At 40.3% G+C, this 13,642-nt stretch overlaps 1 protein-coding gene across 9 annotated transcripts in view; it reads right to left on the bottom strand.

Moving 5' to 3' along the window:
* Nucleotides 1-5,280: 5,280 nt before the first annotated feature.
* The window catches only part of RIMS2 (regulating synaptic membrane exocytosis 2), a 587,388-nt gene continuing 579,026 nt past the window's right edge, over nucleotides 5,281-13,642 (bottom strand). For all 9 annotated transcript variants that reach the window (XM_082600831.1, XM_082600834.1, XM_082600833.1 and 6 more), the window contains 4 exons: nucleotides 10,537-10,649; nucleotides 10,136-10,237; nucleotides 8,631-8,770; nucleotides 5,281-8,130 (listed from right to left, as the gene is read on the bottom strand). In XM_082600831.1, coding sequence (XP_082456957.1) covers nucleotides 7,912-8,130; nucleotides 8,631-8,770; nucleotides 10,136-10,237; nucleotides 10,537-10,649 — 574 coding nt within the window. In that variant the 3' untranslated portion in view covers nucleotides 5,281-7,911. The remainder of the gene's footprint in view (nucleotides 8,131-8,630; nucleotides 8,771-10,135; nucleotides 10,238-10,536; nucleotides 10,650-13,642) is intronic.

A 13,642-nucleotide genomic window follows, 5' to 3' on the forward strand; every position in this document is an offset into this window, starting at 1 on the left:
AACATGGAAGGCTATGGAGGCAGCCCAGACCCTGGCCAAGCCCCCACATGCACGTGCCCGCAAAGCCCACAGCTGCTAAGGCCAGACCTGTCCCAGTGGCAGAAGCACTGGGTGTCCTACAGGCGCTGAATTTACAAAGCTGGTGGCACAGGTGTAAAACTGTGGCTCACTCAGTCACTGGGAGAGATTTCAGCCCTGCTTCCTAAGTCACGTGGCCCCTGGCACTCAGCTGTGGATGCTGCTTTTAAAGTGTTCAACAGGGAAATACAAAAAAGATGATGCAAAACGAAATGCCATTTTTTGGCAGTGGCATTGGATTCCAGGAAAGCAAGCAGCCTGAAGAGAGGTAAGCCACGACAGTAAGGAACAATGCACTTATTGTAAGGAGGAAGAACATTGGAAAACAGACTGCCCTAGGCTGAATCATGAGAAGAAACACAATAAGACGAGAGCCTCTCACATGGTAGAAAGAGAGGAACACTCTGATGAATGAAGAGGCCTGGGGCTACCTTGGACTTGGTACCTAATTCCCCACACCCGGAGCCCTGGGTAAAATTGACAGTGGGGAATGAGCTGCAAGTTTGCTGGGATGAAGGAGAAGATTGATTATCATTCTGGGAAAAAGCTGGAAGATGGCCCCAAATTCTTGTGATGTTGATATGGTTCCTGGCAAGCCCACTGTGTTGAGACCTTCTCTGACTAACTACTCTGCTCTGGACCACTTTGCTGGTGGTGACATGAGACAGACGGTTGCTATAGGTATTATCAAAGCAGTGGACAAGAAGGCAGTTGAAGCTGGCAAGGTCACCAAGTCTGCCCAGAAAGCTCAGAAGGTTAAATGAATATTATACCCGCCACCCCGGTCTTAATCAGTGGTCAAAGATGGTCTCAGAACAGTTCTTCTCAATTGGCCATTTAAGTTTCATAGTAAAAGACTGGTTAATAACAATTCATCGTAAAACCTTCAGAAAAAGGAGAATTTTTTGTGGACCATTTGTTTTGTGTGTGGCAGTTTTAAGTTATTAGTTTTAAAAATCAGTATCTTTTAATTGGTTAAAGCCCTTCTTAAGGAAATTATCCCCTGATTTGGATTAAGGCATTGGAATTACATTCATCCTGGAGACCACAATCAATAGGAAAAACTGAGAAAATGGTTACTAATTTAATTTGAGATAAGCCCTTGCCAGTTGCCCTGCTAGGGATCAGTGGCTCCCAGTAGCAGGCTTAAATTAAGTCCCTTCGAAACACTGAATGGTAGGCCATTCCAGGCGTCTGCCCAGGTGAGAGAATCTATAGATGCTTTAAAAGACCTAGCAGTTGCCAGTGATGTTGAAACTTTGGGCACTATACTAATCTCTGTTCATGAGTTTGCCTCCAACAGGTCTGCCTATCTAACTGAAGTAGATGGGAATTTCATTGTAGCTGGAGAAGGGTCAACCAAGTTGTTTAATTTTGTCTAAATAAATAGCACAGGAATTTAGTATATGTACTGGGAACTGGAACCAAAACACCCAAGTTCAGTTACAAATTAGACAACAAAGTGCTAATGGGCTTCATCAGGTTCAGATGGTTGTAGATATAAAAAAGGACAGACTAACTATTCTAAGGAATGTTTGTCACCTCCGGAAGTAGCCAGAGCGGTCTTCGTCCTTTTCCCACAAGTTGGTGGAGTGGACATTAGCAGTCAGGAATTGTAATAGGAAAGAACCTTTGTATTCTATTACAAGTTAATCACTAAAAGTATGTTGCCTATAAGCTTAAATTATACATAGTGGCCCATCTCTGGGAACCCTGCCTCCCAGGGTAATGAGCATTAAGCTAAAAAAACCTTTGTTTAGCTCACAGGAAACATTCTGACCAGGCCCACCTGTGAATGACTGCAGGCAGGAAGAAATTAACACATCCCCTATGGAGGTAGACCGGAACCAGGAAGTGTTTGACTTTACTCCCTCCTCTTTTAGTATAAAAGAAGCCTGAGTTCTAACTCAGGCACGATGGTTCTTTGGGGGCACAAGTTCACCATCTTCTTGGTCTGCCAGCTTTCCAAATAAAGTCGCTATTCCTTGCCCCAACAACTCATCTCTTGATTTATCGGCCTGTTGTGTGGTGAGCAGTATGAGCTTGGACTTGGTGACACTGAGCCCAGGAAGTGCAAAATTCCAGAAGGGAGATTTAGGTTAGGTGCTAGAAAGGAGAGTCTGTTAGAGACCATGGAATGAGTGATATTCCTGAATTTATCTCTCCAGCCACTTGCAAGCAGAGGTTTGATGGCCACCTTTCAGGGTTTCTCTTAATGCTATGAGATTGTCCTAGGTAACCTCAAAGGCTCCTTCAAGGTTCTATGATTCCATCAGCCTTGTCCTTGGCCAAATGTATTAATTAGGACTTGTGACTTCATATAGCAGGCACCCAACTAACCAGAGCTTGAATGTATGGGCTCTCTCGGAAGAGCAAAGATGCAGCTGATCCTCAGTGGTAACAGAACCAGGAACATGAAACCTGCAGGACTCTCTTCAATTCATGCCTCCACTTTGGCTTTGCTGACGTTCTTCTCTTCCTTAATCCAATTTCCATCATATATCAGAAAATACAGCCACTGACAGCTCCTGGCCTTTTTTTTTCCCCCCATCTAATAGTTTCTGTCACTGGAGATGAACTGCCTCTTTGGTATCAAGGCAAAAAATAACACATCTTCACAGGCAAGGGTACAGACTGACCCATTTTAGGAGTCTGCACCACCTATACCACCATCAGTTGAAGCCAGAAGAATGGGACTAGTTAGAAAATGGCAGGTCTCTTGGGAACACTATAGATAGATCAGAAAAGGAAGCATACTAGACAAAATAGTCCCCTACCTCAAAGCAAAATGACAGGAAGCTGGTGCTTCTAACTCCACCGTATACAAACTATGAACATAAATTTTAGGACTCGGGAATCTTCCAAGTTGATAACCACAATCTTTCCGAGAATATCTGAAAGGGATATTCACTGTTAAGTCTGTGTATTCGGCAACTGTAACGTGCTTTAGTGCTGAGCTAGGTGCTATGCTGGGTACAGAGCTCTAGACCATGGCTCCTATGTTCAAAGATCTAACAATTGAATGGGATTAAGGACTGAGGAGCATTCTGAGAACCATTTTAAATATAATTAAATAGAGGATTATCCCTTACCGATGACTATTGATGAATAGTCCTCACATCAAGTTTAAGTTAAAACTATCTTCTCAAGGAAACCCTCAATGGTTCAGAAATAGCTTAGGCTGCAGAAATCTGTATTGTTTATTCATTTGTTCACTCATAAGCACTTCATATGAACTCACCTTTGCTTTAGACACAGTACTAAGTGGTGGAGTTACAGTTCCCTACCCTCAAATTTCTCAGCTGCTGTTCTCTCTGCCTGGAATATTCTTCACCTAACTCCCCTCTCCCATTGCCACCATCACCATATATTTAACTCCTGTTCATTTTTATAGATATTAGCCTTCCTCGACTCTCTTGACTGGGTTAAAACACTGCTGTATATTCCCATAGCTTTTATCCCCTTTGGAAAGTTACCTTACTTGTAATTTTTTACCCAATGTGTGTCTTTCTCAGTAGAATTAAAGTCCCATGGGGATAGGGCCATGCTTTTTCTGTTCACTACAATGCCTTAAATAGTGTCTCAAAATAGCAAGGACTAAATATTCATTAATTTGGCAGATATTTATGGAACATCTATGTGTCCAGCATTGTTCTTATCACTGAGGATACAAAAGAGGGGGTAAAAAACCCATATATGGTCCCTTCCTTGAAGGAGCTTATAAGTTAGTCAAAGTGTTGATTTAATGATGGAAGAGTGTTTAACTCAAACTCCTTATTTCCCAGGTGAAAGAAATGATTGCCAGAGAGACTAAGTGACTTAAGTCATATGAAGAATTTGAGTGCCGTAGATTGTTTTTGTTTGTGTTTTTTATTCCCTCTTACACACTGCTTCTCAATACACATTTCACAAACCAAAGGTGGATGTGTGAACTTCTGTTAAGTCCATGGATGCTAGAGGATATTGAGGCATCATGAGCTGTGTGAGTGGAGACAAACATGCAGAGAATGTGATTTTTATGCCAGGAATGTTAAAGGTTAAGTCAGTACAGACAGACAGCTTTGGTGATTTCTTGGCCAATTCTCCCACAGCCCCCATGATAGTGACCATCATGTCCTTCATCTTTGCTTGTGGACCCTCGGTGTCTGGAGTTCCTGGGAAAGTGAAGGTGTTGGCGTCGATGCAGCCACGTGGTTAGGGTTTAGTCAGGAACTGCTATAGGAGAGCTCAGTCCTGAGCCAGGAATTGCAGGAAGGGACTAACATGGATTACTTCTGAGAAAGTAGAAGGGCTTTTCAGGAGAGGGCATATAAAAAAGGCAAGGAGATTTTTAGGAGTGTATGAACAGCAAAGAAATAGCTTGCTAGAGCAGAGAGTATATATTAAATAGTGAAAATAGGGGATAGATATGGGGGACTGGGCTGGAATCGAGTCCTTGGAAATGAAAGAAACGGCTGGTTCAAGGCATGGAGAGAGAACTAGGTTTGGATTTCAATTGGATTTCTAATGAATCAAACTCGCTCTTAAATTTAGAGCCGGGGAGGACTTCCACTGGAACTCTGCTGGGGTTCTTTCTCGCAGTTTGAGGAACCACCCTAGAAGGGTATGGAGTCTCCTCCACTCATACTCACGCGACAGAAGCCAGTCTCTGGACAGGTTGTTATATATCAGTTGCTCCATGTCAGGTTACCACGTGTGTGTCCCCAACTGAAAATGCACCCCACCCCAGTCTCCCCCAAAGTTGAGCTGACACATCAGTGGAAACACATAGTGTAGTGTCCACTGTCACCCTCGCCATCTCCAACCAGGGAATGGCAGAGCCTGTGCGTGATTCTCTTTGACTGCTGTCCGTGGAGGCCACACTGACTCAGAAATCTCACTCATTTAAATCTGTGAGTTGCTGAGTCATTTCATCAGAAAGCACCTCAATCTGCAATAATCTTTTTAAAAAGCAACCACTTTCAATGATGTGAGCCGAAATCCTTTGGCATTTTAAAGAAGTGCTCTACTGAGGGCTATCTGCTAAGACTAGCGGTTTGCTTCTGTCATGGAGAGGCAGAAAAGATGATTTCATTGTCTTTAAATCATGTGCGGGCTCAGGGAATGGGCTGTAGCAGGCTTGGGAATGTGTGGGAAGAAGTCAGAAGGCCATGCATACAACGTCTGCAAAGAAAATGTTTTATTTAAAGTGTTAAATACCATCACGAGAATGAATTTGAGTTTTACATTAGTTGGTGTTCATTACAGGACTAATCTGCCCTTTTTTTTTCCAACTGGAATTCCCTTTGCTTTTAAAACATACTATGTACAGGGCAGCAATGGTCACTGGAATAGTGCTATTTACATGACTAAACCACAAGTCGAGGTGCAGACATGTGAAAATTAAAAAAAAATACACCAACATTAAAATAAATACTACATAATGACAGGTATGTACAAATATTCCATACAGTCATGTCCTTCTTATTAAAATTAGAAATAATTTATATAGGAATATGCACAAAAGATTATGTGACTGAATCTTAGTATCAGGAAAATGGTAAACGGTTTATTCTAAGGGAGAGTATAGACACTATAGTCTATTAAGTCAATTGTTGCTGGTACACAAGTGTCTAAATTATTTCAGTAGAGTTTTATTCATTCTTTTCAACTTTACCTGGGTCCATCGTAGGTCTCAGAATGTCAAGACACAGTCTCGGTGTATTTCGTATTGCACCACATAAAGAGAAGGCATTTTTAGTGATACTCATTTTTAACTTTTGCACCATATCAAGCATGATAGTTTTGAATGGTCAACATTGAATTTAAAAAGGAACACAAGAGAGCAATTTTTGTGCGTGGCCTTAAACAGATGGTATGTACGTGGATTTCAAAAGTTGTTGCAAGAAGTTAAAATCCATCTATAAGAATGTGTTATCAAAGTGCACAGAAAGAAACAAAGAAGTATGGGTGGTTTATTACATTACTCGGTCGGTGACTTTTCTCCTAAGTCGGGGAACTTAAGAGAAATTTGACCTTGCAGCACCACCCAATGGTAATAACTGTAAAACCAAAGGCAGGGGTTTGATTTTGGGGATTTGTGTGCAGACTTTCGGTGATGGCATCAAAGAACTGTTAATAGGCAGACTGACTTTTTTGAGTCACCTAAAAATTGGAGCTCTAAAATTATCTGTTGCAAATTTATGTTTGCTATATTTCTTTAGAAATACAATTTGTGAAAAATTGAATTTTACTACAGAAAAATGAATTAATAAACAGCCTTGTGTTTCAGGGCTCCAAATTGTTAGCAGCGTTTCTATTCACATAGTAAATGGAAATTGGCTAAAGGAATTGCTTTATGCTTTAATTAATTAGAAAACAAAACACAAAACCTAAGGCCTTCTAGAAATAATACTTTAACCCCTGTATGAATAATGCTGGTGCTAAAAACAAATTTATTAGACATTACAATGGCCACATGATTTTAGGATTTTCCTGTAAACTGAACTTTGAAGATGAAAATAAAATTACCATGCACTGTACGGTAAATTGCAAAAGTTCAAATATCTTCTTTATCAAATACATGCTGACTTACTCTAATGTACTCCCAAGTCATGTTGCAAAATCCTTTTCAACATGCTTGAAATAAAGCAAGCTCTTAGTTTTTTCCCCCTTTGAGAAATTCAGAGATTCAGAAGCATCTACAGCTCTGAATCAAACATGGGGTATAAGAGAGTATCAGGTCAGAAACTTGTAATTTTTTAGCATAATGTTCACTCTGGTAGGGAGAAAGAAAATAAAAGCTTAAAAGAGAGAGAAGAAGAAAAGTGAGATAGAGGAAGAAAGATGTGAACACTTTGCACATATTGAACTTTAAGATCTGTATATTTAACATGGAAATAAATTGAATATGTTTTACTTATTTGTCACATGAAGAGAATTTTAAGTATTTTCTAGAAAGTATTTTCTTCTGTAATGTCTGCCAAAACACAGACTATGATTACTTTAAAGAATAAACATGGTGTGTCTTTGTATCACCCTGTTGCATTCTCTCCCTTTTTTAAAACCATGCACTAGTGAAATTTATTTTTAAAAATAATATAAATTGTTGAAAATGGCTGATTTTTATTTTTATTTTTTGCAAGTTGCAGCCCCGAGAAAATAATTTAAGTATTCAGCTAATCTGTGTCCATGCAAAAAAAAGTTTCTTTCATTTCATTCAGTACAGTGTAGCCACAGAATTTTGTCTTTCAGAGTCCAATTCATCTTGGCATTAGTGAGTGCCATGCCTGCTGGAGCTCTGAAGTCTGCCACTGTTCACGCTGTCACGTTGGACTGGCTGCTCCCGTCCCCGTCCAGAGGAGGGCTGACATTTTTGTCCTGGACCAAGTCTTTGGTCTCTTGCTTTTCACCTGATGCTTCCTAGGACTTCATGCCTTGACTTGTAACATGGCTTAATGGCTGGATAGCTCCATTTCTGTGGTGTCACAGGACTTTGGGGTCAGAGAAATGAAGAAACAGGAACGATAAAAATATAAAGGTGCCATTGAAAAGGGCTTCTGTCGCATGAAACTGATTCTTTGCGATTAGTCCACGGCTTCAGGTTGGACCAACACGTGAGTGTCCCTGAACTCCAAGCCTGATAGCCCGTCACAGCTCCGCTCTCTCACCTGAGGGCCTCCCTTAGGGCACAATGTGTGCAACCTCCTCTGAGAACACAGGATCGCTTTGTACCCCTAGAAACAGGCTCAGAAGACACAACACTAAGCATGCAGTGTTACCAGGGTTTGCGACCTGTGGGTTTTTTTTTTTTTTTTTGTAACGCTGGTTGCTATGACAACAGTTTTACAGCTGCTATGAACGAGAGTAAGAAGGTCCAGTTGAACTTTCCAGAGATGATTGGGAAGCTCTTCTTGTCAGAGGGGCCAAGGTTGGATCTACTAGGGAGGAAGGGGGGAAAAGTTTGAACCAGCCAATCACCATATTGGATAGCTCCAGTTCATCTAAAAGTATCTGGGCCACTCCCATAAAGGATTTGTGATCCATGCGGCCATAGTCTCCCCAGACTATGATCTGTTGGCAAAATTAAAAGAGCAATGTCAGTATAATCATGTATGTAAAAGCTTGTAAACTAAAATACATTCAGTTAATGTGCTGACATCAAACATCAAGTTATGTAGTTGTATTTAATTACTGGGATAGTTGTCTTTACTAGAATCTGAAGGTACGTTAGGAAAACTTTACAGGAGTGTTAAGCTCATAAGCAATCAAGGAAGATGGGAGCTTATGTGTGATGGGGGTTTACAAGTCTATAGTCACTTTAAAGGAAACAACAGTGTGTACAGCTTTTTTCTTTCTCACATTCATTTCCATTATGGTTTATTACAGGATATTGAATATATCGATAGTTCCCTAGTGTGTATAGCTTTATAGCACTGGCCACTACTTTGAAGTTTCCCAAGAATTTCAGCTGTGAGGAATGGAAAAGGATGCGATAAGAAAAGATGTTGGATACAGAGTTTGACTCCATGAAGACACTTTCTTAGGTAAGGAATATATAATTCAGTAAATACCTGTAAAACCTTTCCTTGGGGACTTTCTTCAAAAGATAACAGTTGCTGGTAGAGGGGTTCCAGCGTCTTTCTTGCCACTTTTGTTTTCTTTTTGGCTACGCAGACTCCATTATCTAATAGATACACCTTTACATATGGTGCTTGGGAAAGAAAACACAGAGGAGAGTTAAGTGATGAGCTATGGTTACGGAACACCCAGCTCACGGGTGACATCTGCCACAGCTTAATCTTAGGCTGGAAGAGCCAGCGGTCAAAAATCACTGGCCTTTCCACATTACATCAAAATCATTAGCTAAACAATAGATAACTATCAGCCATTCAGGTAGTTTTAGGTAATGTTAACACAGCCTCTGAGTTGATTACTATTTTGCCATCAACTGGTTATATGGATTTGAACAACCGCATTAAGAAAAGGGGAAATGCTTCCACTCCCTAACAATTTCAAGAAAGATGTCTCGCTCAGTTTTTCATGTGTCAATACTTAAATCTAATTAAACGTGCTCGAAATTATATTGTTTTACTCACCCATCCCCACAAATCATTGATCACTCAAAAGGGTTTATTTATTGATGGTGTGGGTACACAACAGGGGTGGGGTTTGATGTAATATGTTCAAATTAGCCAGGAAGAGGCAACTAATTATGAATACCATGGGTTGAAGTTTTTCTGACAGACTCTTCATAAAAACATTTTCATGCACGTACAAACTGCAGGATTCTTTCTAGCAGAGTCAGCTGACTAAGCGCCAAGATGTTTATGAACACAACTGTCTTAATCACCACTGCAAGGTTGTACAATAGGTAACATACATTACAATTTGGAATTTCTGCAGGGACAGGGAAGCTAGAGATTCAAAATTACAGTTCAGTCAGTGGAGGTGCTGAGGTAAGAAACCAAGTTTCCGAATTGTTCTGTACATCAGATCCAACGTTCTCTCCATCTCTGCATCAGACATCTGGAATCTGTGGCATTCCCCATGGCTCTAAGCACCTTAGATTATGACATTTCGGTATGAAATATGTGACATCACAATAAAAACTTATAATGGTGCCTCTCTATACATTACAGGAAGTAAGAATCTTAGAATGTCCTTCACATATGGGCTTATGCTACTTTGGGAGCCTGTAGCTATTTTTATTCTAATTCCAGGACTCTAAGGATTCTTAAGGAGAATTTAGAAGCTCCAGATAAACTGAAGAATAACACAAAACACTAGCTAACAAGAACTTCTTATGTACACGTCATATAAAATGAATGTGATAGGTTTTATTTTGCAGTGGTTTCTACCACATATGTGCTTATCTAACGACTTGTCTTATCCCCATCTGGCCACCCTCACTGGGTGCTCACTCAGGACAGACACACAAACTACCACTTAACTGTCTCATTTATTAGTATCCTTGATCATTTAAGAGAGAAGTTTCCATTATCTAATCAAAAACAAAGTCTCTGAATTGAAAAGTGTGGCTTATGAACAATAATAGAAGAATCTCTTCTGTTCTTACCTGGCAGTGTCTTGGAACCTGGTTTTACAACAAGGCCACGGGCCCGAATGATTTCCACCTCCAGCTGTCCCTTTCTGTCCATCATTCCTACCTGAATGTCACCTGATGGCGTGTGAGGAAGAAACAAACAGTAAGAGAAATATTTGTGCCAAAGACCTTGGTTTAACATTGTTTTATCATTTCCTACATCTTTTCCCAAATTCAAATATATTTAAAAATTTATCAATGATACCTTACTTTAAAAAGCATATAAATTAAAATGGAAAAATTTAGTCAAAGTTTTTTGTTTAAATCTAAGATACTCATTCCTGATAATACTGTTAAAGATCCTATGAAATTAAAGAATGTGGTTTTCAATAATCTAAAAGAAAAACAATGAATCACATGACAGAAATTCTTACCCATGGCAGGTGTGGCCAGAGTCTGGCGCCCCACTAGCTGGGCAGGGCCAAGGCCATCCAGAAAATCACTGAATTGGCTATCAGAGGCCAAGCGGACACCAGGGAAAATCAGACTAAAAGTAAAATAACACACAGGATTAAACCCTCGACTCCTGTTTCTATCTAGCCCCCTTTCCGTGGCAGGAGCAGTTGGTACCTCTATTTTGCTACTTACATTAATTGGATCCCAACCACCCCACTGCACCTGCACCGCGCTCTCCCTCCTTATCCTCTAGCAGCCCTCGTCCTGTATTGCAAGCCTCTGTTTATGTGCCTTTCTTTTCCTTGTCTGGAGGGCATGAACTGTGATGTCTATGTATAGCACTCAGTACACTTTGAGCACTTATTCCATGACAGGCATTAGCATACTGAATCTCTCAGCTGCACTATGAGAGAGGTTCTATTATTTAACCCATTTTATCGGTGAAGAAAGTCTTCAGATCAGATCATTCCCATCAACACCCAAACACACTGCTATTTCTTCCACCTTAAAAAAATCCCTTTCCTAACCTCCTTCCCTCCCCAGCTACCACCCCGTTTCTCTCCTTGAAACTTCGTAGAGCTGTCTCTATGTACCACCTTCAATTTCTTTCCTCTCATTCTCCTTTGAAAATCGAATCAGTTTTTCCTTGCTCTCTTCCTCAATTTTTCTCCACTCCACCAAAATTTCTCTGATCAAGGTTACCTAACAGCCACAGTGGTAAATCTGACCGTTAATACTCCAGACTTATCCAACTGAACATATTAGCCTCATTTGACCCAATTGATCCCTCCCTCTTCCTTGAAACACTTTCTCCAGTTTGCTTCCTGGACTCTCTAGCCTCCTGGTTTTCCTCTTTGGCTATTCTTCCTCAGTCTCCTTTGCTAATTTTACCACTAAATATAGGAGGCTCCATCTTTTGACTTCTTCTCTGTAAGTCCTGATTCCCTTGGCAGTCTCATCCAGTTTCAAGGTTTTAAACACCATCTATACTCATATCGCCTAGACTGACATCTCCAGCTTGGGCCTCTCACTTGGGCCCCAGACCTGTATTCTAACGCTCTGTCTCCTTACCTGCTTGAATGTCTAATAGGCAATTGAAACTCAACTTGTCCCAAGCTGACTCTCAACCCCCAAACAAACAAAACATCAAACTCTGCTCTTCTCAGAGGATTCCTATCTTAAATGGCAACTTCATTCTTTCAATTGCTCAACCCTGGAGTTGTCTTTCCTCTGGACTGAATATTAAAGCCGTAATCCTCAGTATGACTGTATTTGGATGTAGAACCTTTAAAGGGATATTTAAAGTTAAATGGGTCATAAAGGTGGGGCCCTAAGCTAATATGACTGGTGTCCTTATAAGAAGAAGAAACACCGGGGGTATCCATGAAGAGAGAAAAGACCATGTGAGGACACGAGAAGGTGGCCATTTGGGAGCCCAGGAGAGAGGTGTCAGGAGAAACCAAACTTGCTGACACCTTGATCTTAGATTCCTAGCCTCCAGAACTATGAGGAAATAAATTTCTGCTGTTGAAGTGGTACTGTTTCTGTGTATTTTGTTACGGCAGCCCTAGCAAACTAATACACTCTTTCTCTCACATTCATATCAAATGCATTATTGAAGCTTATTATCTCTACTGTCAAAATACATCCAGAATCCGACCTCACTAATGCTACCACTCAGGTCCAAGCCATCATTTTCTCTTTCTGTATTGCTGCAACAGCCTTCTGAATGATCTCCCCATTGCCACCTTCCTCTCCACTCCCACAGCAATCAGAGTGATCTGTTAAAACTGAAGCCAGATAATGTCAGGCGTCTGCTCACAATCCTCCATTGGTTTCTCATCTCGATCTGGGTAAAAGCAAAGTCCTTGCAATGATGTATAAAGACAACACAACCTGTCCACCCCTGCCCCCCCATATCTTAATTCCTAGTTTTTTACTACTCCTGCCCTCATTCCCCAGTGCCACCATTCCCACTACTGATGCCAGGTAAGCTCCAGCCTCAGCGTTGCTTCAGCCTGAAATGTTCTTCCTTCAGACATTCATGTGTTCACTAACTTCCTTCAGATTTTTAATCAAATGTTCCCTTTTCCCTGTCTAACCTACATAAAACCCTACCCTTAACCTCTGCCATCTCTCTCACCTTTTTCTCCTTAGCACTTATACCACCTAATCTATTATATAGTAAATATTATATATTTTCCTTTTATTTGAACAATCTTTCAAGTTTATTGTCCATCTTATCTGTTAGACTGTAAGTTTGATGAGGGTAGGGTTTTTTTTCTTATTTGTTCACTGATATATATCCAGCACTAGAACCATGCCTGAAATACTGTAAGTACTTGTTAAACTCAATCAATTAATTAAAATGAATCTTTAAAAAATTACATAACTTGCCCAAATTTCTACAGCACCAAAAAACAGATGAGAATTTAAGCCTATATGATTCTAGAGGCTATGGTCTAACCACCAACTGATTTTTGCTTCCTCGTATGACATATATCCCCAACTCATAGCAAAGTGCCTAGAACACTAGAAGGTATGGAAATACCTGTTGAATGAATTTATGAGTATTCATCCCATTTCTCCAATAAGACTATAAACACCTGGAGCACAGGGGTCATAGTTTAAACATTTTTATATCCCTAACAGTGTCTAACGCAGTGCTTTGCAGTGATGAGTGCTCACTGCACATTTCTTTTTTACTTGATTCTCCATCTCTTTTAAGACTTCCTTGATTAACATCAAATCTGTTTCATCCCCCAAGCTTAATTCCCAAATATACAGTTAATCTGAACATTTTTAATGCTTCCATAAATATCCCATATAACCTTATTTATAAATGTATGGAAACCATATAAATCTCTTGTATAATCTCTTGTAATAATTGTGCTAGACAAATGATCCCTAGGGCAAATCATCAACACTCTGCCAGCTGCTTCTATGGCCTCACGTCTGTGAACTGACTACACATATTTGCCTAAGCACCTGATGCTTCCATGGTGATGACAGATGAGGTCAGTAAACCTCACTTTCCTCTACTAATGTCCTTTACGCACCCATCTACGATCTGCAGTTGCTAAT

This window comes from Mesoplodon mirus (genome assembly GCF_964341445.2).
Source record: "Mesoplodon mirus genome assembly, chromosome: 16".
Taxonomy (NCBI): domain Eukaryota; kingdom Metazoa; phylum Chordata; class Mammalia; order Artiodactyla; family Ziphiidae; genus Mesoplodon; species Mesoplodon mirus.